The following is a 25,230-nucleotide window of genomic DNA, read 5'->3' as shown; positions in this document are numbered from 1 at the left end:
GAGAGTGAACCGTTAACATAATCAAGTAACATGGGGCCCAGGAAGGGATGTTGGGTGGCGAGCACCTTTTGTATTCCAGCCCACGAGATAAAGGCCAACATTCCATTAGCCTTTTTGATGACTTTTTGTATCTGCATGTTAGCTTTTAGTGTACCTGAACATACAAATCCCTTTACTCCACCACAGTTCCTAGTCTCTCGCCATTAAGAAAATATTCTGATTTTCCTTTCAAAGTAGTTAACCTCACACTTCTCAACACTGAACTCCATCTGCCACAATTTTGCTCACTTAATCTGTCTATGTCCCTTTGTAACTTGCTGCTCCCATATACACAACTTACTGATATTCCTAATTCAGTGTCATCTGCAAAGCTGAATATACAACTCTCTATTGCTCCATCCAAGTAATTGATATATATAGTGAAAAGCAGAAACCCAGTACAGATCCCTAGGGAACACCACTGGTCACATTCCACAAATCAGAGTACATTCCTTTAATCCCTAGTCACCACCTCCTACCTCCCAACCAATTTTCCATACAGGCCCTAATTCCATCCACTCTCATTTTTGCCAATAATCTCTTGTGCAGAACTTTATCAAATGCCTTCTGGAAGGCTATAGATAACATTCACAGACAATCCCTTGTCCAACTTGTTAGTGACCTCCTCAAAAATTCAACTAGATTAATCAGATGTGACCTACCCTTCACCAATCCATGCTGACTCTTTGATCAGCTCATACTTATTCAAATGCTCAGTCACTCTATCCCTGGTGATAAATTCCAATAATCCCAACAATTGACATTAATGGCAGTGTAAAGGTCACTGTAAATTATTTTCAAAATTCTTATTGTGCAGTTTGTTTGATGAGTACTTGATAACCATGCAATGTGTTTTGTCTGAAAGCCTATTGCTTGTGTTTGGGTTCACTGCAGTTCTAAGGATGGAGAAAGTACCGCGGATTGATTTTGGGAGAAACTGTTGGTACAGGGTAATTGTATGTTTTCAGTCAAAGAGCTCCTGGATTAGCTGTTAATGAACAGCTCACGCAGTTGGCAGAATAGGTAGGCCTTGTTCTTCCTCATCACCCTCAGTGCTCTGGTTGCACATGTTCCTCCACCTCCACACCCTTCTCTGCAGCTGGCTCAATGGATTGGCCCCGCTTGATGGCAAAGATGTGCAGCAAACAACGACATCCTGAAGACTCTTGAGGGCTATACAGCAGGACACCTTCATAGCTATCGACAGCAGAAGCAAGGAGGCGTTTGGTTTGTTCGATCAGAGCTCAAGTTAAGGCATAGCACTGCATCTGTGCTCAGGTTCCTGAGATGTGTCATTAGCCAGGTTTGAAGAAAATAGCCTTTGTCTCCAAGCAGTCCACCTCTGATCTAATGCTTGGAGTGAAAGAGAGGGAATTTGAGGAATGGCGCAGGATGAAGACATCATGACAGCTACCAGGAAACCCGGCACAGACCTACAAGTTACCGCATACCAGCAGGACGTCGAAATTTCTTCTGATTTATGTAGATTCCAGGTTGTTCTACTGGAGTACGCAACTCCCCACCTGGGGAAGTCTGCAATCCTGGAAAAACCTACAATCCTGGAAAAACCCAAAGCCCTGTATTACTTCTCCGTGTCATCCATGGGGAAGGATATGACATCGATGACTTTGAAGTCTGGTAAATGCAGACCTGCAAAGATGATTGGCTGATGTTGCAGATATCACCTGCCGCAGACTGGAATGACACAGAGGTATTAAATTGTAGGGCAACAGTGACTCTTTCAGCCACAGGCGAGGATGTGCGTGACCTTGTGCTGGCAATTGGTGCTGCAGCAGGTTACAGAGCCCTGTAACAGCCTGCCTGGTAAAGTGGATTCTCCTCACACACTGCTCCTCCGTGAACTGCAGGCGAGAGATTCTGTGTCTGTACACTCGTGTGGGGTAAAGCCTCCTGCAAGCTGCGCTCCTTTTGTCTCTGCAGCTCCTTATAAGTTAGTGCACTCGTCCTCAATGGCAGTGCAAGCACCATACCCACTTAAATTATCAGAAGTTTGCCAGAAACCCCTGGACGTATACTGACTGACCAAATTACTTTCAAAAATAATTACTGTCAGTTCCAGCAACCAAGACTCCCAAAAAGTTCAAAAGCAGCGCACTATCAGTTTCAGCCGTGGCTCAGTAGGTAGCACACTTGCCTCCGAGTCTGAAGGTTGTGGGTTCAAATCCCACTCCAGGGACTTGAGCACATAAATCTAGGCCGACACGCCAGTAGAGTGCACTGTCGGAGATGGGTGTCTTTCAGATGAGACATTAAACCGAGGCCCCGTCTACTCTCGCAGGTAGATGTAAAAGATCCCATGGCACTATTTCAAAGACGAGCAGGGGAGTTATCCCTGGTGTCTTGGCCAATATTTATCCCTCAATCAACATAATAAAAACAGATTATCTGGTCGTTATCACATTGCTGTTTGAGAGAGTTTGCTGTGCGCAAATTGGCTGCTGCGTTTCCCATATTACAACAGAGTCTACACTCCAAAAGTACTTCATTGGCTGTAAAGCGCTTTGAGATGTCCAGTGGTCATGAAAGATGCTATATAAATGCAAGTCTTTTTTTTCTTTTTATGATCCTTTTAAATAATCACTAGAAATTTACCCTTCATGCCCATAATGTCTGTGACTGTTTTACATCTGGCGAATAGGATGCCAGAACTATTGAAATGCCTGCTTGGATCTTAAAACAATTTAGCATGCTGACAGGCGAATTCTGTGTGAAACGGGCGTCCGAGACTGCAACCCAACTTTCAGTGCCTTCGTGCCCATTTGCTGGAAGTGAAATGGTCATTCCCAAGTTGAAAGTCACCCTCATTTTCTTTATATACAGGTTGAACCTCCCTTATCCGGAATCCTCAGGACCTGGCCTGTTCTGGAGAAAGGACTTTTCCGGACAAGGGGTGGTCACGTTAAATTGGATGGTACAGGTACTGAGCAAGGGGATATCAGGGCTGGTTGGCTTGGAGCTGGAAGTGCGGCAGAAAGATAATTGTGGGAGGGTGCGGTGGATCGCGGGGTCAGGCCAACGATTGCGGGAGTCAGCAGCGAGGAAGGACTTCAATTTGTTCATGTCGGAGTTCGCCGCATGCGGCACCAGGTGGCCGGGAATGGTTCTGGACGAGGGGTGGTTCTGGATAAGGGATGTTCAACCTGTACTTGCAAAGCCATATTCTGTATCATTCAAATTTGAGCTAAGGATCAAGAAATTCCCAAAGTGCCCAACTCCCAACTAGAGATGGCCACTTACCATGGTTGGAAAAGAGGATGGCCAATTCTTGTCCAAGAATGGACTGCTACATTATGGTAGACATTCCACTTTGGTGATAAGATTGCTGGCTTGCTCTACTGCAACTTCAATACTGGAATGACTTACGGACTTCATGATCAAAGCGCTCTTGCCCTTTCAGTGACAAACTACTTGTTGTTGAAGATGCCCCGCGGGAAGTGAGAGATGGAGGAGCTACTAGCATTCAGAAAGGTAAAGAAATCTCACCTCCACTCTATGGCATTTTCAACAGAGTTGAATACTTTAGGCCGACTCCGTAAAAACGTTTGCATGCTGTTTAAAGCATCCATCGCTGTGCCTAGAAATGTTTTTTTAAACAAAAGTTACAAAATGCGAAGTGAAACTTCATTTATACAGACACTAATAGACATAGTATTATGTTGTACTGGTGGTTTATAAAAACTGTTACTCAGTATCTTATTATATCTACTTTTAAATGAAACACAAAAGAAACTATGATTTTTTTTAAATTTCATATACTAATTTAAATAACCTACCTTCTACTACATCAATCACACAGAGGGCCAGAAGAGATGGCACCAGGTTTTTTGCTGCAGTATGAACTGCTATTGCTCCACCCATACTATGGCCAATCAACAGAATTGGAGGAGCATTTGCGCCATATAGTGCGTCAATTATATTTCCAACGTCGCTGTAAAGGAAAAAGGAATTTTTACACAGCAGCATTCTCAAAGCTCAAACAAAGCTGACTTACAGACTGTTTTAACTATGTCCAGATGAGTTATCTAATCTTGGTGCAATTGGACTCAAAATAGCCCACTGCCAAGGTAACTTATCCCGTAGCATTCCTTTCTCGTTTAATGCATAAAGTGACCAGATGTGTCTGTTACATAACTATGCTAATCTTTAGACTTGATATTAATAAGCTGATCAACCTTTATCAACCAATCAGAGGCTAAATTTTAAGAAAGTTTCTCCCACCTCCAGACTGGAAAGTAGAACAAGGAAGGCTCAGACAAAATAAAATAAAATTAGGACAGTGTGTTAAATAGAAAGAAAACAAAGAAAAAATGAGAATGGACAGAATGGAGAAGACGGGTGAGAAGCGAACAGAATTAATGTTTATTTTAACCCTTCCAGTGCCATGGACAAGTTTATTTCCTCATGGCACTATCTGTCTCTGGAGACTACCAATAAACTGGTGGCCCCCGGAGACAGTGCTTCTTGTGTCTTTGATGTACACAAACATTCTGGGCTTTTGAATGGCTGGAAACTACCAGTTAAAACTGGTTTTCAGCCAATGAGTATCCAGTTTCTGAAAACTGCTCCAACTTCCAAAAAAGGTTAAGTGGAAAGAAGGTAAGTAAAATGTTTCAAGATTAGCTTGGAGGTCAGAAATGGTAGATTAAGTACATAAAATGCAATTAAATATTTAAAAGGTCAGATTGAGAATAGAAATGAACAGAGAATGAATAAGCCGACCTAAAATATTTAATCTAACAAACGCATTAAAAAATGTATTTTAAGTGCTTGGTTTAGGATTAATATCAACATAAATCTAGTCCTGACATTTGAGTGTTTTTAAAATATTGCAATGTTGGAGGGTGTTTCAATATCACAGTGCAAGTTGAAAACTAACAATTGATTGGCTGAGGTTGATGGGAATTTCCCCCGACCCAATCTAAATGCTAACGATTCTGATGAGCAAGTTGTATTTATTCCCCAATTCATTTTTGCTGTGATGATGATGTTACATAAGCATTCAACACAAATGCCCTGAGGAGCCCATACACCAATAGTGAATTTACTGAAAGAATTTGCGGTTTCATTATCTATCCATTATCCACCAGCGTCTTACTAGCATATAGGCATCAGCTTTGCTCATAAAGTTCTATTTTTAAAATTGCAAATGCCCAGACAATACTGACTATTTCAAGATCTACTCTATATAAACCAAACACATGAAAATTTTTAGTCTTACTCACATTCTCAAAAAAGTGCTATTAATGATGATGAAAATAGAGCTTAAATTAGGAATATCTACCCAACCACTGTCAAATACAGCTGACACGTTTAAGTAGCATATGTAGCTGATATCCAATTGTTAAAATCAGTAAGCTTCTTTTATAACAAACACACTTTCAAATCAGTAGAAATGTTCACAGATCATTGTGTCTTTTCTAAATCCAAAGAAACAATTTTACACTATTTAAAAGGTCTAAAATTGCAGGGAGGGGGGGGGGGGAAAGAGGGGAGAAAAAGTGGGTGTTCAGACAAAGTCACTCATGACACAGTAATAGGTTGCTGAATCAGAGCCAACACAGAGCTCAAATTTCAACATAGTTAATTCTTATCCAGTATCTGTATTTCAAAAACAGACATGGAGACTGGGGCTGTACTGGGTACACAGATTCTTTTTACTCAGTGATCTGGGTTTAAAAACCAGCCCATATTGCTGGGAAGCATGCCCCCTTTTGCAACTGTCATACAAACATCCTACTCAAAGTAAGTTTGGGTAGATGTCTACAGCATTGAACTGGCAAGGATCGGGCAGCAAATTCACATTTGCTCAAGAGGCTTCAAGGATAACCAGTGTGCAAAATGAAAAAAATTGTACTGCTGCAGTAGGTGTGTTCTGCAATTGCAGCAGGGTACAAGTGCTATACTCTGGATTTAGTATGTGCTAAAAATGGAAAGGTGCTGATGTCTCCAATTTAATACAAAAAAAAATCACCAATTAAAAGAAATTGAGGCGACGAGTAGGTTTTAATTTAGCATCTTATCCCAAATAGCAAAATAACTATTTCCTCAGTTTCACAGACACGAAATTCAGTTGTAGGCAAAATAGATATCTAAAATTAGATTATCCTAATTTTAGTTTAATATGGCTATCAAGTTTCATGAAGATGAAAATTATGGTTTTGTGTTATTAACAACATTCATGCTGGCACGGACGTCAGTCCTTTACCTAACTAGCACTATACTATGTCGTATCAGAAAACATCCACCATATTGACATGCATATAGACCAGACTCCAAACACAAGACCTCATCCAGGTAACCAAAATGATCAACTTAACTTGCATATAAGCCATACACCAGACTTTTCCTTTTTAAAATAAATGTGCAACCTATAAGCTAGTTAATATCGTGTTATATGTGGTGTTTCGATGGGCTCAATTTTCCCCGAGCCCGTTTTCTGGCGTATTGCCAGAGTTGTGCCGCTTAATTAGGTAAATAAATGCGGCAGAAAAAAATCTCTGAATTTTCCCCAATGTTTGGGCTGTAATCTGCAGCTGCGCATGTGGTCAGTCGCCTCGGGGGGTGGAGCCTGCAGACTGCGATGGAAAAAGGAGCCGGGCCTTCTGCGCATGTGCAGGGGAAAAAACTGACTTTCTTGACGTCGCTGAAATGGCCGCGCATGCGCAGTAGAGCTCCCAAAAGGTTTTTTGTTCTCTCCTCTCTCTCTCTCCCTCCCCCGCCCCCCTCGAGTCTTGTGACCTCTCTCTCCCTCTCCCTCCCCCTCCCCCCCATCTCTCTCTCTCTCTCTCCCTCCCTCCCTCCCTCCCCAGGCACCAAGCCTTCAGATCGGCTGTCTGTGACCCTCTCCAGTGCCCGAGAGGTGTGCCTTCCTGATCCGCTGTGGTGAGTACCTTCCTGGTCCGGTCTGTGGCCCCGAGTGCGTGCCGGTCAGTTTGCTCCCTCCCCTGCCGAGCCTCTCCAGGGTTCCAAGTGCAAGCCTTCCCGCTCTGTGGCCCCCGAGTGCATGCCTGCCAGTCAGTTTGCTCCTTCCCTCCCCCGCCAAGCCTCTCTGGTCAGCAGTGGCATTGCCTTCCCGGTTTGTGGCCCCCCGAGTGCGTGCCTGCCGATCAGTATGCTCCCTCTCCTGCCAAGCCTCTCCGGTCCCCGAGTGAGTGCCGGTCCGGTCCACTCCGCCTCCCGCCCCTAGCCCAGGCGAACGGCCTCCGATGTACTTACCTGCACTGATTTCCTTAACTCTCCACAAGGGTTTTCTCGAGAGGCCACATATGCTGGCCTAAGTAGAAATGGAGTAACTATTAGCTGGCCAAAGTTGCCTAAATGGCCAGAATTGGCGTAGGTGGCTGGTAACGGCCCTTTTGAGGAAAAAAAACCTCAACTTAAAAAAAGTAACTAAATGAATTACGCTGGTGCAAACTGATTGGGGAAACTGGGGATTGTTAAGTTAGGTCAGAAAAAGTAGCCTACTCCAAAGAAAACGGCACAAATACTGGGGGAAATTGAGCCCATTGTTACTGCTAGTTTGAATGAACACTAAATTGCAACAGAAAACTGGTGCCCAGCAGATTTCCCTCATTATCCATGGCATAGCAGTCTAGCTCTTTAATCCAAGGTTCTATATGCCTGCTCAACTGGATGTCCAAAATCCCATGGCAGTATTTGAAGAAGCACAGGGGAATTCTCTTGTTGCCCTAACCAACACTTATCCCTCAACCAACACTACCAAAACAGATTGACTGGTCATTTATCTCATTGCTGTTGTGGAACCTTGCTGGGAGAATTGGCTGCCACATTTGATGACAAAACAACAATTACTACATTTCAAAAGTAACTTACTCTAAAATGCTTTTGGACATCCTGAGGACATAAAAGGCACTATATAAATGCAAGTTCTTACTCTACATTAGCTCAGGGGTCCTATATGCCCTCCAATTTTTGGAATTAGCTAGTATCATATTAACTGCCCTGCATCACAAGTTCTATCGCAGACTGAAGCAGACATGTTCTTCCTTCACGTATCCTTACTGTGCTGAAACAAGACTCACTCTACTGTTTCCTTTTCCAACTCATTCTTTCCAAGGACATCAAAACCCTTTTGTAGGGGAAGTCTTCCCTTCCCCTACAATCTAGTCAGCTTTTAAAACCCAAGCTTGGCAGCATCAACCACTAATTTATTCAGTTCATCTATTCTCCTGCTTTCTTTGGTACTTCACCCAAGTTTCTCAATTTTAAAAAGTCAAATGTCAGAGTCAGGGCAATACAGGTAGAAAATGCTCTGTGCACACAGCAAACATAAAACTTAAATACATACATTTGCATGTAGAATATTTTCAATAAGTGGTGTACAGAACATGTTTGGCAATGAATAAGTTGGAATGTCTACAATCATCAGAAACGGATACTGAAGAAAAGATACAATTGCTTTGGAGTGGCTACAGCGCAGGTTCACCAGAATACCAGGGCTTAAAGGGTTAAATAATGAGGATAGATTGCATAAATTTGGTATCTATGATCCAGAGTTTAGACGGTTGAAGGGTGATCTAATTTAAATCATTAAAATGATAACAGGATTCAATAAGATAGATGAAGAGAAACTATTGCCACTGATGGGGAAATCCAGAACAAGGGGCATAATCTTAAAATTAGAGTTTGGCCATTTAAGAGATAAACCAGGAAACACTTTTTCACATAAAGCTTAGTGGAAATCTGGAACTCTCCCAAAAGGCTGGGGATTCTGGCTCAATTAAAATTAATACTCAGATCCGATAGATTTTTGTTTCTTCAGGGTATTAAGGGATCTGGAGCAAAGGGGGATAAATAGAGATGAGGTACAGATCAACTACGATCTAATTAAATGGTGGAACAGGCTTGAGGAATTGAATGGCCTATTCCTGTTCCTATCAACTATATTGACACTCATAACTGCATACAGCTGTCAGATGAGGCTTCTAGATGCTATACTGAAAGGTAACTTAATAGTAGCCATTGTACTAGAGAATATCCCTAACCTACAAGTCTTTCCAATTTTAATTTTCCTCTACAATCATTAATATAGATACAATCCACCAAAAAATAAACTATAAACCAAAATCACAGATTAAGTAATTCAAGAAATAAGTGAATCTGTAGAATCAATATTCTGAAAGAGTTAATGCCAGTCCAACTATGGGAAATGATAAGTAAACTGAAACCACCTTTACAGCTTGGATCATGCCGAGGACGTACATGGTATTTATTTGTGTTAAGATTTTCACTATCTTTTTGAAACACAGATATTTCAGGTTCTGGATGTAACTGTAAAAAAAAAAGGTAGTCAGGATGCACCTCACACTGGGAGAACATCCCAACAGATGGAACAGCCCACATCACAAGAGAATTTCACAGATTGCTGAGAAATTATGAAAGGTCCTAACGACCTTGCAATAATGCAGTGGGGAAAAGGAGTTGTAGGAGAGAGAAAATTTGACACCCAATTACTAAGTTGCTGAATCATTTAAAAATTATTTTATTGCCTGAATACCTGGACATGGTTTCTGCTGAAAGATCATCAGAGTTTTTGACTTTTGTATCGCCTGTAAGATAAATAGGACCATCGGTTAGATGCTTTAATAACAGATGGTTGCCTGTCTTCTTTTTGCATAACAGAAATTATGATTCGATCTCGTGTATTTAGGTTTCTGCCCTTTCATGAACAGAAAAGTAGCATATTTGATTACAAAACTTCAGCAAAAGCAGAGAACCCATCACTGCAGTCTGCAATAGAAATATAAATTCAATTTTAAGTCTGTAGTATGTGTCCATTTTGTGTTAAGCATTCAAAATCATTCCTGGCCTAAGGAATTTGAATTGGCAACGTTGCCACCAAACAGTTAATGGGGAAGAAATTTTCATTACCAGGATACAATGTGATTTCCTGGAGGCAAGTAATTCCAGAGCAGTCATCGGACTAGTTTGAATACAGGCCGGGTTTGCAATGGAACTTCGCCAGATTACAGGTACATTCCCCATAGCGAGGGGATTTGAGTACAGGGGCAGGGAGGTGTTGCTACAGTTGTACAGGGCCTTGGTGAGGCCACACCTGGAGTATTGTGTACAGTTTTGGTCTCCTAACTTGAGGAAGGACATTCTTGCTATTGAGGGAGTGCAGCGAAGGTTCACCAGACTGATTCCCAGGATGGCGGGACTGACATATCAAGAAAGACTGGATCAACTGGGCTTGTATTCAATGGAGTTCAGAAGAATGAGAGGGGATCACATAGAAACATTTAAAATTCTGACGGGTTTAGACAGGTTAGATACAGGAAGAATGTTCCCAATGTTGGGGAAGTCCAGAACCAGGGGTCACAGTCTAAGGATAAGGGGTAAGCCATTTAGGACCGAGATGAGGAGAAACTTCTTCACCCAGAGAGTGGTGAACCTGTGGAATTCTCTACCACAGAAAGTAGTTGAGGCCAATTCACTAAATATATTCAAAAGGGAGTTAGATGAAGTCCTTACTTCTCGGGGGATCAAGGGGTATGGCGAGAAAGCAGGAAGGGGGTACTGAAGTTGCATGTTCAGCCATGAACTCATTGAATGGCGGTGCAGGCTAGAAGGGCTGAATGGCCTACTCCTGCACCTATTTTCTATGTTTCTATGTTTCTAACATCGTTACAGTGGTCTAGCAGGCCAGAAAAGGCTACTCAAGAGGTATTTATAAAGGCAGTTATGTTGCAATGGGGAGGCACCGAATGGAGTGACCAGGACTCCATGCTAGAACCCCACCCTATGGTATAGGTAAATGACCTGGAATTGTAGTCTCAACAAAATATTAGAAAGATGCTTAATGGGACAGAGAAAGGAAACTAAGAACAATACTTTCAAATATGCTAATGCAGCTTACAAAACAATACAGGTTCAGAGCTGTGAAGGGCAAATGTTAGACAGTAATTCTTTACATAGAAAATAATCAATGACTAGAACAAATTTCCAGGAAGGATTGATGTAGCCAGAACACTGCACTTTTAAAGAAAATGCTGAAGTCTATAATGGAAAGCCAGTCGGATTGGTATTCTGGAAGGATGAGGTCAAATGAGATGAAAAGGGTACTAACAACATAGGTAGGACAAAGAAAGTGGTTCTGCTGAGGGATTATGAGCAGCTAGGAGCCAAATTAAAAAGTTGACCACAAACGTAATAATCTCTGGATTACTAGCCGAGCCATGAGCAAATTTGCATAGGGTAAATAAGATCAGAGAGTTAAACACGTGGCTCACGAACTGGTGTGGGAGAAATGGGTTTTGGTTCGTGGGATACTGGCACCAGTATTGAGGTAAGAGGGAGCTGTTCTGTTCGGACAGGCTCCACTTAGACCATGCTGGAACTAGGGTCCTGGCAAATCAAATAACTAGGGCTGTAGAGAGGGTTTTAAACTAATTAGTGGGGGGGGGGGGGGGGGGGGGGGGGAAAAGAGGATTCAGGTGAGCGAAAATTTAAAAATTCAAAGAATAAGGAGAAGGCAATAGATCAGGGTAGCACTGGGGGAAATGAAAAGCAGAGCGTGCCAGGAAGGGACAGAATGTATAAACATAAAGGTGATTCAGAAAGTGGGGTCAAAAGGTGGAAAAAATGGTAAAAAAGACACATTTAAAAGCTCTTTATCTGAATGCACGTAGCAGTCATAACAAAATAGATGAGTTGACGGCATAAATAGATGCAAATGGGTATGATCGGAAAGCCATTAGTGACGTGCTTGCAAGGTGACCAGGACTGGGAACTAAATATTATGGGGTATTTGACAATTTGGAAGTACTGACAGAAAGGAAAAGGAGGTGGGGTAGCACTGTTAATAAAGGATGAGATCAGTGCATTAGTGAGAAACGATATTGGCTCAGATGATCAAGATAGTGAATCAGTTTGGGTGACGATAAGAAATAATAAGGGGAAAAAAGTCACTGGTGGGCATAGTCTATAGGCCCCCTAATAGTAACTACACTGTTGGATGGAGTAAAAATCAAGAAATAATGGAGGCTTGTAATAAAGGAACGGCAATAATCATGGGCGATTTTAACCTTCATATTGATTGGACAAAGCAAATTGGCAAGGGTAGCCTTGAGGAAGAGTTCATAGAAAGTATCCGGGATAATTTCCTTGAATAGTACATTGCGGAACCAACCAGGGAGTAAGCCATCTTAGATCTGGTACTGTGTAATGAGACAGGATTAATAAATGATCTCGTAGTAAGGGATCCTCTAGGAATGAGTGACCATAACATGGTTGAATTTCAAATTCAGTTGGAGGGTGAGAAAGTTGGTTCTCAAACCAGTATCCCAAGCTTAAATAAAGGAGACTACAAAGGTATGAAGGCAGAGTTGGCTAAAGTGTACTGGGAAAATAGATTAAAGAGTGGGGCGGTTGATGAGGAGTGGCAGACATTTAGGAGATATTTCCTCACTCTCAACAAAAATATATCCCAATGAGAAGGAAAGGCTGCAAGAGAAGGGATAACTATCCATGGCCAACTAAGGAAATAAGGGATGGTATCAAATTGAAAACAAGGGATTACACTGTGGCCAAGACTAGTGGGAGGCCAGAGGATTGGGAAACTTTTAAAACGAACGACTAAAAAAATTATAAAGAGAGGGTTGATAGATTATGAAAGTAAACTAGCACAAAATATAAAAAGGAGTTTCTACAGGTACATAAAAAGGAAAAGATTGGCTCAAGTAAATATTGGTCCCCGAGAGGATGAGATTGGGGAATTAATAATGGAGAACAGGGAAATGGCAGAGATGTTGAACAAATATTTTGTATCGGTCTTCACGGTAGAAGACACTAAAAGTATCCCAATAGTCGATAATCAAGTGGCTATAGGGAGGGAGGAACTTATTTAATACAACCACTATCACTAATGAAGTAGTACTCGGTAAATTAATGGGACTAAAGGCAGACAAGTCCCCTGGACCTAATGGCTTACATCCTAGGGTCTTAAAAGAAGTGGCTGTAGAGATAGTGGTTGCATTGGTTGTAATCTACCAAAATTTCCTGGATTTTGGGGAGGTCCCAGCGGATTGGAAAACCGCAAATGTAACGCCACTATTTAAAAAAGGAGGCAGACAAAAAGCAGGAAACTATAGACCAGTTAGCCTAACATCTGTCATTGGGAAAATGCTGGAGTCCATTATTAAGGGAGCAGTACTGGGACATTTAGAAAAGCATAATTCAATCAAGCAGAGGGAAATCATATTTGACAAATTTGCTGGAGTTCTTTGAGGGGGAAAACAGTGGATGTAGTGTATTTGGATTTCCAGAAGGCATTCGATAAAGTGCCTCATAAAATGTTCACAGGGTTGGGGGTAATATATTAGCATGGAGAGGAGATTGGCTAACGAACAGAAAACAGAGAGTCAGGATAAAAGGGTCATTTTTCGGTTGGCAAACAGTGACTAGTGAGGTGCTACAAGGATCGGTGCTGGGTCCTCAACTATTTACCATCTATATTAATAGATATAGGGAAATAGACAGGCTAAGTGAGTGGGCAAAAATTTGACAGATGGAGTATAATGTGGGAAAATGTGAGGTTACCTACTTTGGCAGAAAAAATAAAAAAGCAAATTATAATTTAAATGGAGAAAAATTGCAAAGTGCTGCAGTACAGAAGGACCTGGAGGTCCTTGTGCATGAAACACAAAAAGTTAGTATGCAGGTACAGCAAGTAATCAGGAAGGCAAATGGAATGTTGGCCTTTATTGCAAGGAGGATAAAGTATAAAAGCATAGAAGTCCTGCTATAACTGTACAGGGTATTGGTGAGGCCACACCTGGAATACTGTGTACAGTTTTGATCTCCGTATTTAAGGATATACTTGCATTGGAGGCAGTTCAGAGAAGGTTCACTCGATTGATTCTGGAGATGAGGGGGTTGACTTATGAAGACAGGTTGAACCTATACACATTGGAGTTCAGAAGTTGTAAATCTGTGAAATTCGCTGCCTCAGAGAGCTGTGGAAGCTGGGTCATTGAATAAAATTAAGACAGAGATAGACTGTTTCTTAACCAATAAGGGAATAAGGGGTTATGGGGAGCAGGCAGGGAAGTGGATCCAAATCCATGATCGGATCAGCCGTGATCGTATTAAGTGGCGGAGCAGGCTCGAGGGGCCAGGTGGCCTACTTCTGCTCCTATATCTTATGTTCTTATTCATAGGGGAAACTAAAACTATGGGACATTTTCTCAGAATATGGGCCACCCATTTATAACTGAGATAAGGAGGAATTTCTTCGCTCAGAGGGTTGTAAGTCTTTGGGATTCTCTGCCCCAGAGAGCTGTGGAGGCTGGGTCATTGAATATATTTAAGGTGGAGATAGGCAGATTTTTGATGGGGAGTGGGCAGGGAAGTAGAGCTGAGTCCATGATCAGATCAGCCATGATCTTATTAAATGGCGGAGCAGGCTCGAGGGGCCTGGTGGCCAATCCTGCTCCTATATCTTATGTTCTTATGTTGTGAAAGGGGAAGGAAAATTTACGGTGAGTATTGTCTTCAAAAGGATTTTAAGAATATTAATGTTATTTGGGGAGACTCCATGCTAGGCCATTCCAGTGACATCACTAATGGGCAGCGTCTTGAAATATTTCCGTAACAATATGTTGGCGAGCTACTGTGGATCTGTCCAACCCTTGACCCCATGCCACAGGCTCAGGATTTTGCATTCCCAGTTAACATAAGAACATAAGAATTAGGAACAGGAGTAAGCCATCTAGCCCCTCGAGCCTGCTCCGCCATTCAACAAGATCATGGCTGATCTGGCCGTGGACTCAGCTCCACTTACCCGCCCGCTCCCCATAACTCTTAATTCCCTTATTGGTTAAAAATCTATCTATCTGTGATTTGAATACATTCAATGAGCTAGCCTCAACTGCTTCCTTGGGCAGAGAATTCCACAGATTCACAACCCTCTGGGAGAAGAAATTCCTTCTCAACTCGGTTTCAAATTGGTTCCCCCGTATTTTGAGGCTGTGCCCCCTAGTTCTAGTCTCCCCAACCAGTGGAAACAACCTCTCTGCCTCTATCTTGTCTATCCCTTTCATTATTTTAAATGTTTCTATAAGATCACCCCTCATCCTTGTGAACTCCAAGGAGTAAAGAGCCAGTCTACTCAACTATCATCATAAGGTAACCCCCTCATCTCCGGAATCAGCCTAGTGAATCGTCTCTGTACCCCCTCCAAAGCTAGTATATCCTTCCTTAAGTAAGGTGACCAAAACTGCACGCAGTACTCCAGGTGCGGCCTCACCAATACCCTGTACAGTTGCAGCAGGACCTCCCTGCTGTTGTACTCCATCCCTCTCGCAATGAAGGCCAACATTCCATTCGCCTTCCTGATTACCTGCTGCACCTGCAAACTAACTTTTTGGGGGAAAAAAAAGAAAAGAAAAACACAAAAAAAACAAAAAAAGGAAAAAAGGGCCTTGTAAATGTCTGGTGTGTCACCCAGGTCGGGTGGCACGGTTTAATGTTTTATGTTTTGTAGGTAGACTCTAAAAGAGTTTCATGCACAAGGACCCCCAAGTCCCTCTGCACCGCAGCATGTTGTAATTTCTCCCCATTCAAATAATATTCCCTATTACTGTTGTTTTTTTCCCCTAAGGTGGATGACCTCACATTTTCCAACATTGTATTCCATCTACCAAACCGTAGCCCATTCGCTTAACCTAGCTAAATCTCTTTGCAGCCTCTCTAGTGTCCTCTACACAACCCGCTTTGCCACTAATCTTTGTGTCATCTGCAAATTTTTTTACACTACACTCTGTCCCCTCTTCCAGGTCATCTATGTATATTGTAAACAGTTGTGGTCCCAGCACTGATCCCTGTGGCACACCACTAACCACCGATTTCCAACCCGAAAAGGACCCATTTATCCCGACTCTCTGCTTTCTGTTAGCCAGCCAATTCTCAATCCATGCTAATACATTTCTGACTCCGCGTACCTTTATCTTCTGCAGTAACCTTTTGTGTGGCACCTTATCGAATGCCTTTTGGAAATCTAAATACACCACATCCATCGGTACACCTCTATCCACCATGCTCGTTATATCCTCAAAGAATTCCAGTAAATTAGTTAAACATGATTTCCCCTTTATGAATCCATGTTGCGTCTGCTTGATTGCTCTATTCCTAAGTAGATGTCCCGCTATTTCTTCCTTAATGATAGCTTCAAGCATTTTCCCCACTACAGATGTTAAACTAACCGGCCTATAGTTACCTGCCTTTTGTCTGCCCTCTTTTTTTTTTTTAAAAACAGAAGCGTTACATTAGCTGCTTTCCAATCCGCTGGTACCTCCCCAGAGTCCAGAGAATTTTGGTAGATTATAACGACTGCATCTGCTATAACTTCCGCCATCTCTTTTAATACCCTGGGATGCATTTCATCAGGACCAGGGGACTTGTCTACCTTGAGTCCCATTAGCTTGTCTAGTGATAGTGATTATCTCAAGGTCCTCCCTTCCCACATTCCCGTGACCAGCAATTTTTGGCATGGTTTTTGTATCTTCCACTGTGAAGACCGCAGCAAAATAATTGTTTAAGGTCTCAGCCATTTCCACATTTTCCATTATTAAATCCCCCTTCTCATCTTCTAAGGGACCAACATTTACTTTAGTCACTCTTTTCCGTTTTATATATCTGTAAAAGCTTTTACTATCTGTTTTTATGTTTTGCGCAAGTTTACTTTCGTAATCTATCTTTCCTTTCTTTATTGCTTTCTTAGTCATTCTTTGCTGTCGTTTAAAATTTTCCCAATCTTCTCGTTTCCCATTAAACTTGGCCACCTTATATGCATTGGTTTTTAATTTGATACTCTCCTTTATTTCCTTGTTTATCCACGGCTGGTTATCCCTTCTCTTACCGCCCTTCTTTTTCACTGGAATATATTTTTGTTGAGCACTATGAAAGAGCTCCTTAAAAGTCCTCCACTGTTCCTCAATTGTGCCACCATTTAGTCTGTGTTTCCAGTCTACTTTAGCCAACTCTGCCCTCATCCCACTGTAGTCCCCTTTGTTTAAGCATAGTACGCTCGTTTGAGACACTACTTCCTCACCCTCAATCTGTATTACAAATTCAACCATACTGTGATCACTCATTCCGAGAGGATCTTTTACTCGGAGATTGTTTATTATTCCTGTCTCATTACACAGGACCAGATCTAAGATCGCTTGCTCCCTTGTAAGTTCTGTAACATACTGTTCCAAGAAACAATCCTGTATGCATTCTATGAATTCCTCCTCAAGGCTACTCCGTGCGATTTGATTTGACCAATCAATATGTAGGTTAAAATCCCCCATGATTACTGTCATTCCTTTTTCACATGCCTCCATTATTCCCTTGCCCCACCGTGAAGTTATTATTTGGGGGCCTATAAACTACACCAACCAGTGACTTTTTCCCCTTACTATCTCTAATCTCCACCCACAATGATTCAACATTTTATTCATTTGAGCCAATATCATCTCTCACAACTGCCCTGATATCTTCCTTTATTAACAGAGCTACCCCACCTCCTTTCCCTTCTTGTCTATCTTTCCGAATTGTCAGATACCCTGTATGTTTAATTCCCAGTCTTGGCCACCCTGCAACCACGTTTCTGTAATGGCCACCAAATCATACCCATTTGTAATGATTTGTGCCGTCAACTCATTTACTTTATTTCGAATGCTGCATGCGTTTAGGTAGAGTGTTTTAATACTAGTTTTTAAATCATGATTTTTAGTTTTGACCCCTCCTGCAGCCCCTTTATATTCATACATATTGCCCCTTCCTATCACCTTGTGGTTTACACTTACCCCAGTGCTACTCTGCTCCGTTGCCTCCTGCCTTTTGCATTCTTTCTTGGGGTCCTGTTCATCTGAGCTCCCACCCACTCTAACTAGCTCAGAGCCCTCTCCTGGGTTCCGAATACTCCTCGCATTGAGGCACAGAGCTTTCATGCTTGCCTTTTTATTACTTTGACCCTTTAGAATTCTGCTGTACAGTGGCCCTTTTTGTTTTTTGCCTTGGTTTTCTCTGCCCTCCACTTTTACTCATCCCCTTTCTGTCTTTTGCTTCTGTCTCCATTTTGTTTCCCTCTATCTCCCTGTATTGGTTCCCATCCCCCTGCCATATTAGTTTAACTCCTCCCAACAGCACTAGCAAACACTCCCCCTTGGACATTGGTTCCAGTCCTGCCCAGGTGCCGATCTCAACTGTGCAGTTGTGGTCAAAGCACTGAACAAAAGCCAGAGTATTCAGAAGAGTTTAGTTTGAGGGTCAGTATACACAAATCACAGAAAGTTAACATGCAGGTACACCAAGCAATTAGGAAGGCAAATGGTGTGTTAGTTTTATTGCAAGGGGGTTGGAGTACAAGGGTAAGGAAGTCTTGCTGCAATTATATAGGGCTTTGGTGAGATCACACTTGGAGTACTGTGTACAGTTTTGGTCTCTTTACCCAAGGAAAAATATACTTGCCTTGGAGGGGTTGCAACGAAGACTCACTAGACTGATTCCTGGGAAGAGATGGTAGTCCTATGAGGAGAGATCAAGTAGAATGGGCCTATATTCTCTGAAGTTTAGAATAATGAGAGGTGATCTCAAATGAAACGTATAAAATTATTTGAGGGCTCGACAGGGTAGATGCTGAGAGGCTGTTTCCCCTGGCTGGAAAGTCTAGAACTAGGGGGCATGGTCTCAGGATAAGGGGTAGGCCATTTAAGACTGAGATGAGGAGAAATTTCTTCACTCAGAGTTGTGAATCTTTGGAATTCTCTACCCCAGAAGGCTATGGATGCTCAGTCATTGAGTATATTCAAAACAGATCGATAGATTTTTGGACTCAAGGGAAATGGGGATAGGGCAGGAAAGTGGCGTTGACATATAAGTTCAGCCATGATCTTATTGAATGGCGGAGCTGGGCCCGAGGGAGAGGAGGGTTTATAAAGCACCAAATCAGCGCATTAATTAATAAATTTGGCTGGGAGATTTCTACATGGAGCGAGCGAGGCCGGGGTTTCGCAGCCTGAGCCGGAGCGTGGCGGAGGCATTCAGGAGTCCGGGCTTCTACAGGTATCGGTAAGCCTAGGCTAGGCGTGATCTCCCATGGTTCGGAAAATTCTCTGTTTCGGCAGCGGTCAGATCCAAAGGATGCCTGACCACAGAGATCCAACCTGTATTAACAAAAGGCTGGGAATAGATTGTCACTCTGCGTTCTCAACCACAATTAGTATATGGCTTGGGAGACAAAGGAAAAAAAATATAAAACTATGGCGTTGGGGCATCAGAGGTGTCAATACCAACACAATTTTTTCCAAATCAGTCTTTCAAAATTGTTCCCAATGACTCAAGCATTTTACGAGAATATGGATGTTATGCTAGTAGCATTACCAGGAGCATGATTTATCAGCACTGTATGCAGCCCGAGGATCTGGGCACTAGGAAAAAGTCACAGCTCTGTGTGACAATAAGAAAATATTTTTCTCTAAACTTGTTCGGGCAGATATCATTTAAATCCAAGTTACTACAGAAAGTTCTACGCTGCCAGAAATCTCCTGTTTTTTGATATGTTGCAGCAAAGTAGATTGTCCCCAGTTGCAAATTTGAGGAAATCTCTTTTCCTATATATATGGACTTCTGGTTGATTCAGTTTGTACTTCATAGGCAGTTCTTTGTTAAATCCAAGAGGGTAACTAATCAAATATCACAGGAAGCCTCTGGCCTACTCACTCCCAGGCATAAAAAGATAAACTTCCTATGAAATTGGCCATTGAGCAAATGGCTTTGGACCTCTCTCTATGGAGCAAGTGAGCCTCCTACCTCGAGAAAACAGAGTTAAATAATTCTCAGGTTTGGTAGTTAGCTTGAGAGGTTTTCAACGAAGAGATGTGACAATTGTTTAGTATATATGTAGCCTAGTTTTTACAGTTGTTTTTTTTAATATTTTACCATTCCAAGAGTCAAGATGAAAGCCCTATCTTAAATATATCACTATCATATCTGTTTTTTTCATTTATTTATAATTTATTTAAGAAACTCACTTTGTGTTTCATAATTTAAACAAAGTCCATTGAGGCTCTTTATTTGCTTTGAAGTCTACTTTGGAAATATGGCTTCATAAGATTGTCCAGTACTTCAGAATCATTACCAAACAGGGTTTGATGTTGACCTGGGCACATTACCAAAACTTTTTCTCAAAATCCAGGCAAAGACACCTACTCTTGATGGCTTGCGGACTTGGGATTAACCGATGAGTAAAACACAAAAGTCAAAACAATCTTGGCCGGGGGGGGGGGGGGGGGGAGTTGGAGGGGGGTTTATAAAAACCTAAATACTTCATAGTACCAAGATAGGGATTTTTGAGTCTAGCAGTACTTTGATGGGGATCCCAGGATCTAGAAGCATTGTAGAGAAAGTACTGGGGGAGGTACCGGGACCTGGGACCACAGAGAGATGTCCAATGTCTGGGAACACTGTATGGATAGTTTGAGAGCCCTGGGAAAAGTGTTCGGAGATTGCGAGACGAGACAAGGGAATCCTGGGTTATGTGAAATGAATTGATCAAATTAAACTGGGATGAAAAGTTATTGGGTAAACATAGGCAAAATGTGGGAAGTATTCAAAGAAGTATTTGTACAATACAAAACCAGAACATACCAAAATGCACTTGTATAGTTAAACAAATATTGATACATGAACAAACACATGTACTCTTTCTAGTTTAAGGAGAACCAAACTAACAGGATATTCCTGTATCAAATCTAATGACAAACACTCTTAGCGGCCAGAATAAAATACCTTTTTTTAAACAGAAGTTTAAAATAAATACCTACCATGGCTTCGTAGGTCTACTGCCACAACCCTGCATCGAACCCGACTGGTAATCATGGACTGTGGTCAGAAATAACAGATCATCAACTTTAAGTCATATATACTAATATCTCACATCACTCACAGGTACACGTTACAAAAAAATGATCAAAAGCCTTTGTCTAAATTTTGCCAAAAAATTTTTGATGAAACAAGTGGACTTCAGTCTCGCCAATATTCCGGCAGTGTTAAACCATGCACCGCAGAATACCGCAGAGAAATGGGCGGACACTACATCTTGATAAATTTCGGGCCCCAAGTGTATTCCTGCCTATAGATCAGCCACGCTATCGTTCAATTTTTTTTACTCTTTTCTCTTCCCTTCTGAATACACTATTTTATGGTGTGCTACTGTTCACTATAAAGTAACTCCCCCAAGAGATCATTCTTCTCCCCCAAGATATAATTCTTCATGTGCAAATTGAAACAAATGTTGGGTAGCTAACCAATGATGGGGGGGACATCACAGCAAAGCCAAAACTCGACCTCACCCAAAATTTACACAAACACTTTTCATCACAGGATAGCAATCGAGAGTACAAAGCTTGTCCACCCCATTTGAGTTCAGTCAACTCAGCACAGACTAGGAATTCAGCTTGGGACCATCTGGTCTGTCGTATCAGTTACACAATCCAAACTGAGCCAAGTTGTCTTCCCTCCCCAGAAGCTGTTGACTCCTTTTTGTACAACAATTCCACAAGTGCCAATTGCCCTGTGGCACTTTGCCCATATTGGCCATTCTTCAAGTATGATCTTTGACATTGAGTAATCAAACTAATTGATTACAGTGGGAGGGCAGGGAGAACCTTACATTTAACCCCAATTCTGCAATTAACCAAAGTCCACACATGTTCACTTCCAGCAGCGATCAGAAGTGAACCCTAGATGATTTCCCTTCCTTGAACCAGGTGGTGCAGAGGCCAACAGTAGCTTCCCTACCGTGATCAACTAACTCTGCACAAAGAGGGATTGAACCCCAGTCTATATTGTTCATACACTGTCTTTACCAAATGAGGGTCTCCTACAACACCATCCTTTGTGTTAGCAGAAATTAGCTTAAACCAAGGTCTCACAATAGGTTTAGATTCTTTGGATACAGTCAACACCCAAATACAACACAATACTCAGAATTAACACAAAATGCAGAGCTAACAACATTCATGAATCAATACTTTCTTGCTGCATCAGTGTAACTTATGTTGACTACAGCATATTGTTAGAAATTCATAATGTACATCCAATGAGCCATATTGGGTGTACTCTTGGGCACTCTGACTCTCTATTAAATTTAAAGTAACACTGAACTTATGAAAGTCACACTGCACTTAATTCATGTGCATGTTTGCAGTGTTGTTCAGAGTTTCAAAAGAAGCCAGTGAACCCAGTGTGCATGTCCAGTATAACTTATATGCACCCAAGAGTTAAGACTTGTGTTCCGAAATAAGAATAACTCCCTCCCTCCCCTTCTCCTTTCTCTCTCTCACCCGGCGCTCCCTCCACACACTCCTCTCTGCTCGACAGCCTCTCCCCTGCCACACTCTCTCACCCAGCGCCCTCTCCATGCACTCCTCCCGGCTCCACAGTAACGCCAGGGAGGTCCGGACCCCCGTGTCCACACTCATTGGTATAGTGACCACTAAGGTATATTGTTTACATCCGTTGAAATGAATTTTCAGGACAGACAATCACTGAGTAATGTGTTGTACAAAAGTATATTGTCTACTAAAGTATATTGTTTACATCAGGACAGACAAAAACTGAGTATTATTATAATAGATTGTAGGATAGTATGCTCATTTTCTTTGGCAAGAATCTATGGATGCCTCTACCTAAAATGCCTACAACTCCAAATACAGTAAAACATTAAGGGGCCGGATTTTCTCCTTCAGCAAGGCCTATTAGCGACTACCGCCCCCCACCCACCCACAGAATTGCCCCCGGGGCTCCGCCAGTGAAAAGAGGTGGGTGCCGCGCCCTGTGATTAGCATACATCATCATAGGCAGTCCCTCGAAATCGAGGAAGACTTGCTTCCACTCAAAGGTGAGTCTCAGGTGGCTGCGCAGTCCAATGTGGGAATTACAGTCTCTGTCACAGGTGGGGCAGACAATGGTTGAAGCCTAGTTTGCCACACGCTCCTTCCGCTGTCTACGCTCGGTTTCCTCATGCTCTCGGCGACAGGACTCGAGATGCTCAGCGCCCTCCCGAATGCTCTTTCTCCACTTTGGGCTGCCTTGGGCCAGAGAATCCCAGGTGCCGGTGGGGATGTTGCACTTTATCAAGGAGGCTTTGAGGGAGTCCTTGAAGCATTTCCTCAACCCACCTGAGGCTCGCTTGCCGTATAGGAGTTCCGAGTATAGCACTTGCTTAGGGAGTCTCGTGTCGGGCATGCAGACGATGTTGGCTGCCCAACGGAGCTGGTCAAGTGTGGTCAGTGCTTCGATGCTGGGGATGTTGGCCTGAGCGGGAACACGGACGTTGGTGCGTCTATCCTCCCAGTGGATTTGCAGGATCTTGTGGAGGCAGCGCTGGTGGTACTTCTCCAGCGCTTTGAGATGTCTGCTGAATATAGTCCATGTCTCTGAGCCATATAGGAGGGCAGGTATCATACTACCCTGTAAACAATAAGCTCGGTGCCAGATTTGAGGTCCTGGTCTGCAAACACTCTTCCTCAGGCGACCGAATTCTGCGCTAGCATACTGGAGGCGGTGTTGGGCCTAGTCATCGATATCTGTAGTTCAATAACAGAGGATGGGACGACCTTGGATCTAGCCTGGAGGCGACGTAGGTTGAACAGGTTCCCATTGGTTCTATAGTTTAGTTCCACTCCAGCGGGGCGCTTGTTGATAGTGAGATGGAGCATTGCAGCAAGGAAGATCGTGAAGAGCGTTGGTGAGATGAAGCAGCCCTGCTTGACCCCGGTCCGCATGTGGATTGGGTCCGTGGTGGATCCGTTGGTCAGGATCACAGCTTGCATGTCGTCGTGGAGCAGATAGAGGATGGTGACAAGCTTTTGGGGTCAGCTGAAACGGAGGAGGACGCTCCATAGTCCTTCACGGTTGACAGTGTCAAAGGCCTTTGTGAAGTCAAAGAAGGCCATGTACAAAGGTCGGTGCATTTCTCTTGTAGTTGTCACGCGGTGAAGATCATGTCTGTTGTACCCCTTCATGGACAACAGACAATTAATTTTCAGGACAATCACTGAGTAATGTGTTGTACAGAAGTATACTGTCTACTAAAGTATATCGTTTACATCAGGATAGACAAAAACTGAGTACTATTATAATAGATTGTAGGATAAAGTGTGCTCATTTTCTTAGAATCTATAGGTGTCTCTACCTAAAATGCCTACATATCCAATACAGAATAAATCACAGTCCTTCACAGTAAAACATTATGGGCCAGAATTGCCCCGCTCAGAAAGGCCTGTTAATGACTTCCGCCCGCCCCCTCCCCCAAACCCCCAGGAATTACCCCCTGGGCTCTGCCAGCGAAGTGGTGGGCGCCGCGCCCTGCAATTAGCGCACAGGCGGCATCGCCGTGCGCGCCGACCCCTTTGTGCTTCTAGGGGGAAATTGCCCCGCGGGATGCGAGTTCAGTGTGGAGCGATATCACCAATAGCTTAAAGGGGAGGTGGTAGCGCCACAGCCGCCATCTTTTTCCTGTCAGCCAACTTTTCAGTCGGCCCGATAATGGTGGCCACTAGGGTGGCCGGGCCGCCAACATGCGGACCAACACCCACTCTTGGATGCCAGGTCGCTGGCCCGGCCGACGCCCTCCCTCGTGTTCCAGTGGGCGCCACTAAAGAGGCTGCGGAGTTCGCAGCGGCCCTCCCCTTTAAAAAGGGGGGAGGGGCGTACACTGACGTGTCAGCGCCGTGCTAACGTCATCAGCATCGTGCTGCGACCGCCACACATTTTCTTGCCTCAAGAAGCCAATTCCGTGCCGGTGGCAGCGCTTCCCGTCCCGGTGTTAAACTGTCATTTAATTCAAAGTGGCCGCCTCAAGCCCAGCACAAGGCAATTTTGGCCCCCAAACCTCTTACTACCCAATTACCCAATTTTCACAGCACAGAAGAGTAAACCAATCACTACCCTGTAATAAAAATAAACTGTGACTCACACTATAAATACCACACTATTTAGAGCAATAGCCTCACATTGGTCTGAGAACATGGTACATGGTGTAATTGTTAGTCAGTCTTAAGCACATTTACAGTAACTTCCCTCTTCCTTGGAGATGAAAACAGTCAAAATACTTGTCCATATGTTGCACTATTCATATTGTGGCTCAGCATTTATGTT

General features: G+C 42.9%; 1 protein-coding gene across 2 annotated transcripts in view; it reads right to left on the bottom strand.

Annotated features, from left to right (window-relative positions):
* The window catches only part of ppme1 (protein phosphatase methylesterase 1), a 71,705-nt gene that overhangs the window by 31,477 nt on the left and 14,998 nt on the right, over positions 1 to 25,230 (bottom strand). For both annotated transcript variants that reach the window (XM_070892423.1, XM_070892424.1), the window contains exons 4-7: positions 20,892 to 20,949; positions 9,578 to 9,629; positions 3,834 to 3,988; positions 3,544 to 3,634 (exon numbers count right to left, since the gene is read on the bottom strand). In XM_070892423.1, coding sequence (XP_070748524.1) covers positions 3,544 to 3,634; positions 3,834 to 3,988; positions 9,578 to 9,629; positions 20,892 to 20,949 — 356 coding nt within the window. The remainder of the gene's footprint in view (positions 1 to 3,543; positions 3,635 to 3,833; positions 3,989 to 9,577; positions 9,630 to 20,891; positions 20,950 to 25,230) is intronic.

Source organism: Pristiophorus japonicus, chromosome 10, assembly GCF_044704955.1.
Source record: "Pristiophorus japonicus isolate sPriJap1 chromosome 10, sPriJap1.hap1, whole genome shotgun sequence".
Classification (NCBI taxonomy): domain Eukaryota; kingdom Metazoa; phylum Chordata; class Chondrichthyes; family Pristiophoridae; genus Pristiophorus; species Pristiophorus japonicus.
This window is presented reverse-complemented; position numbering and strand designations above follow the sequence as displayed.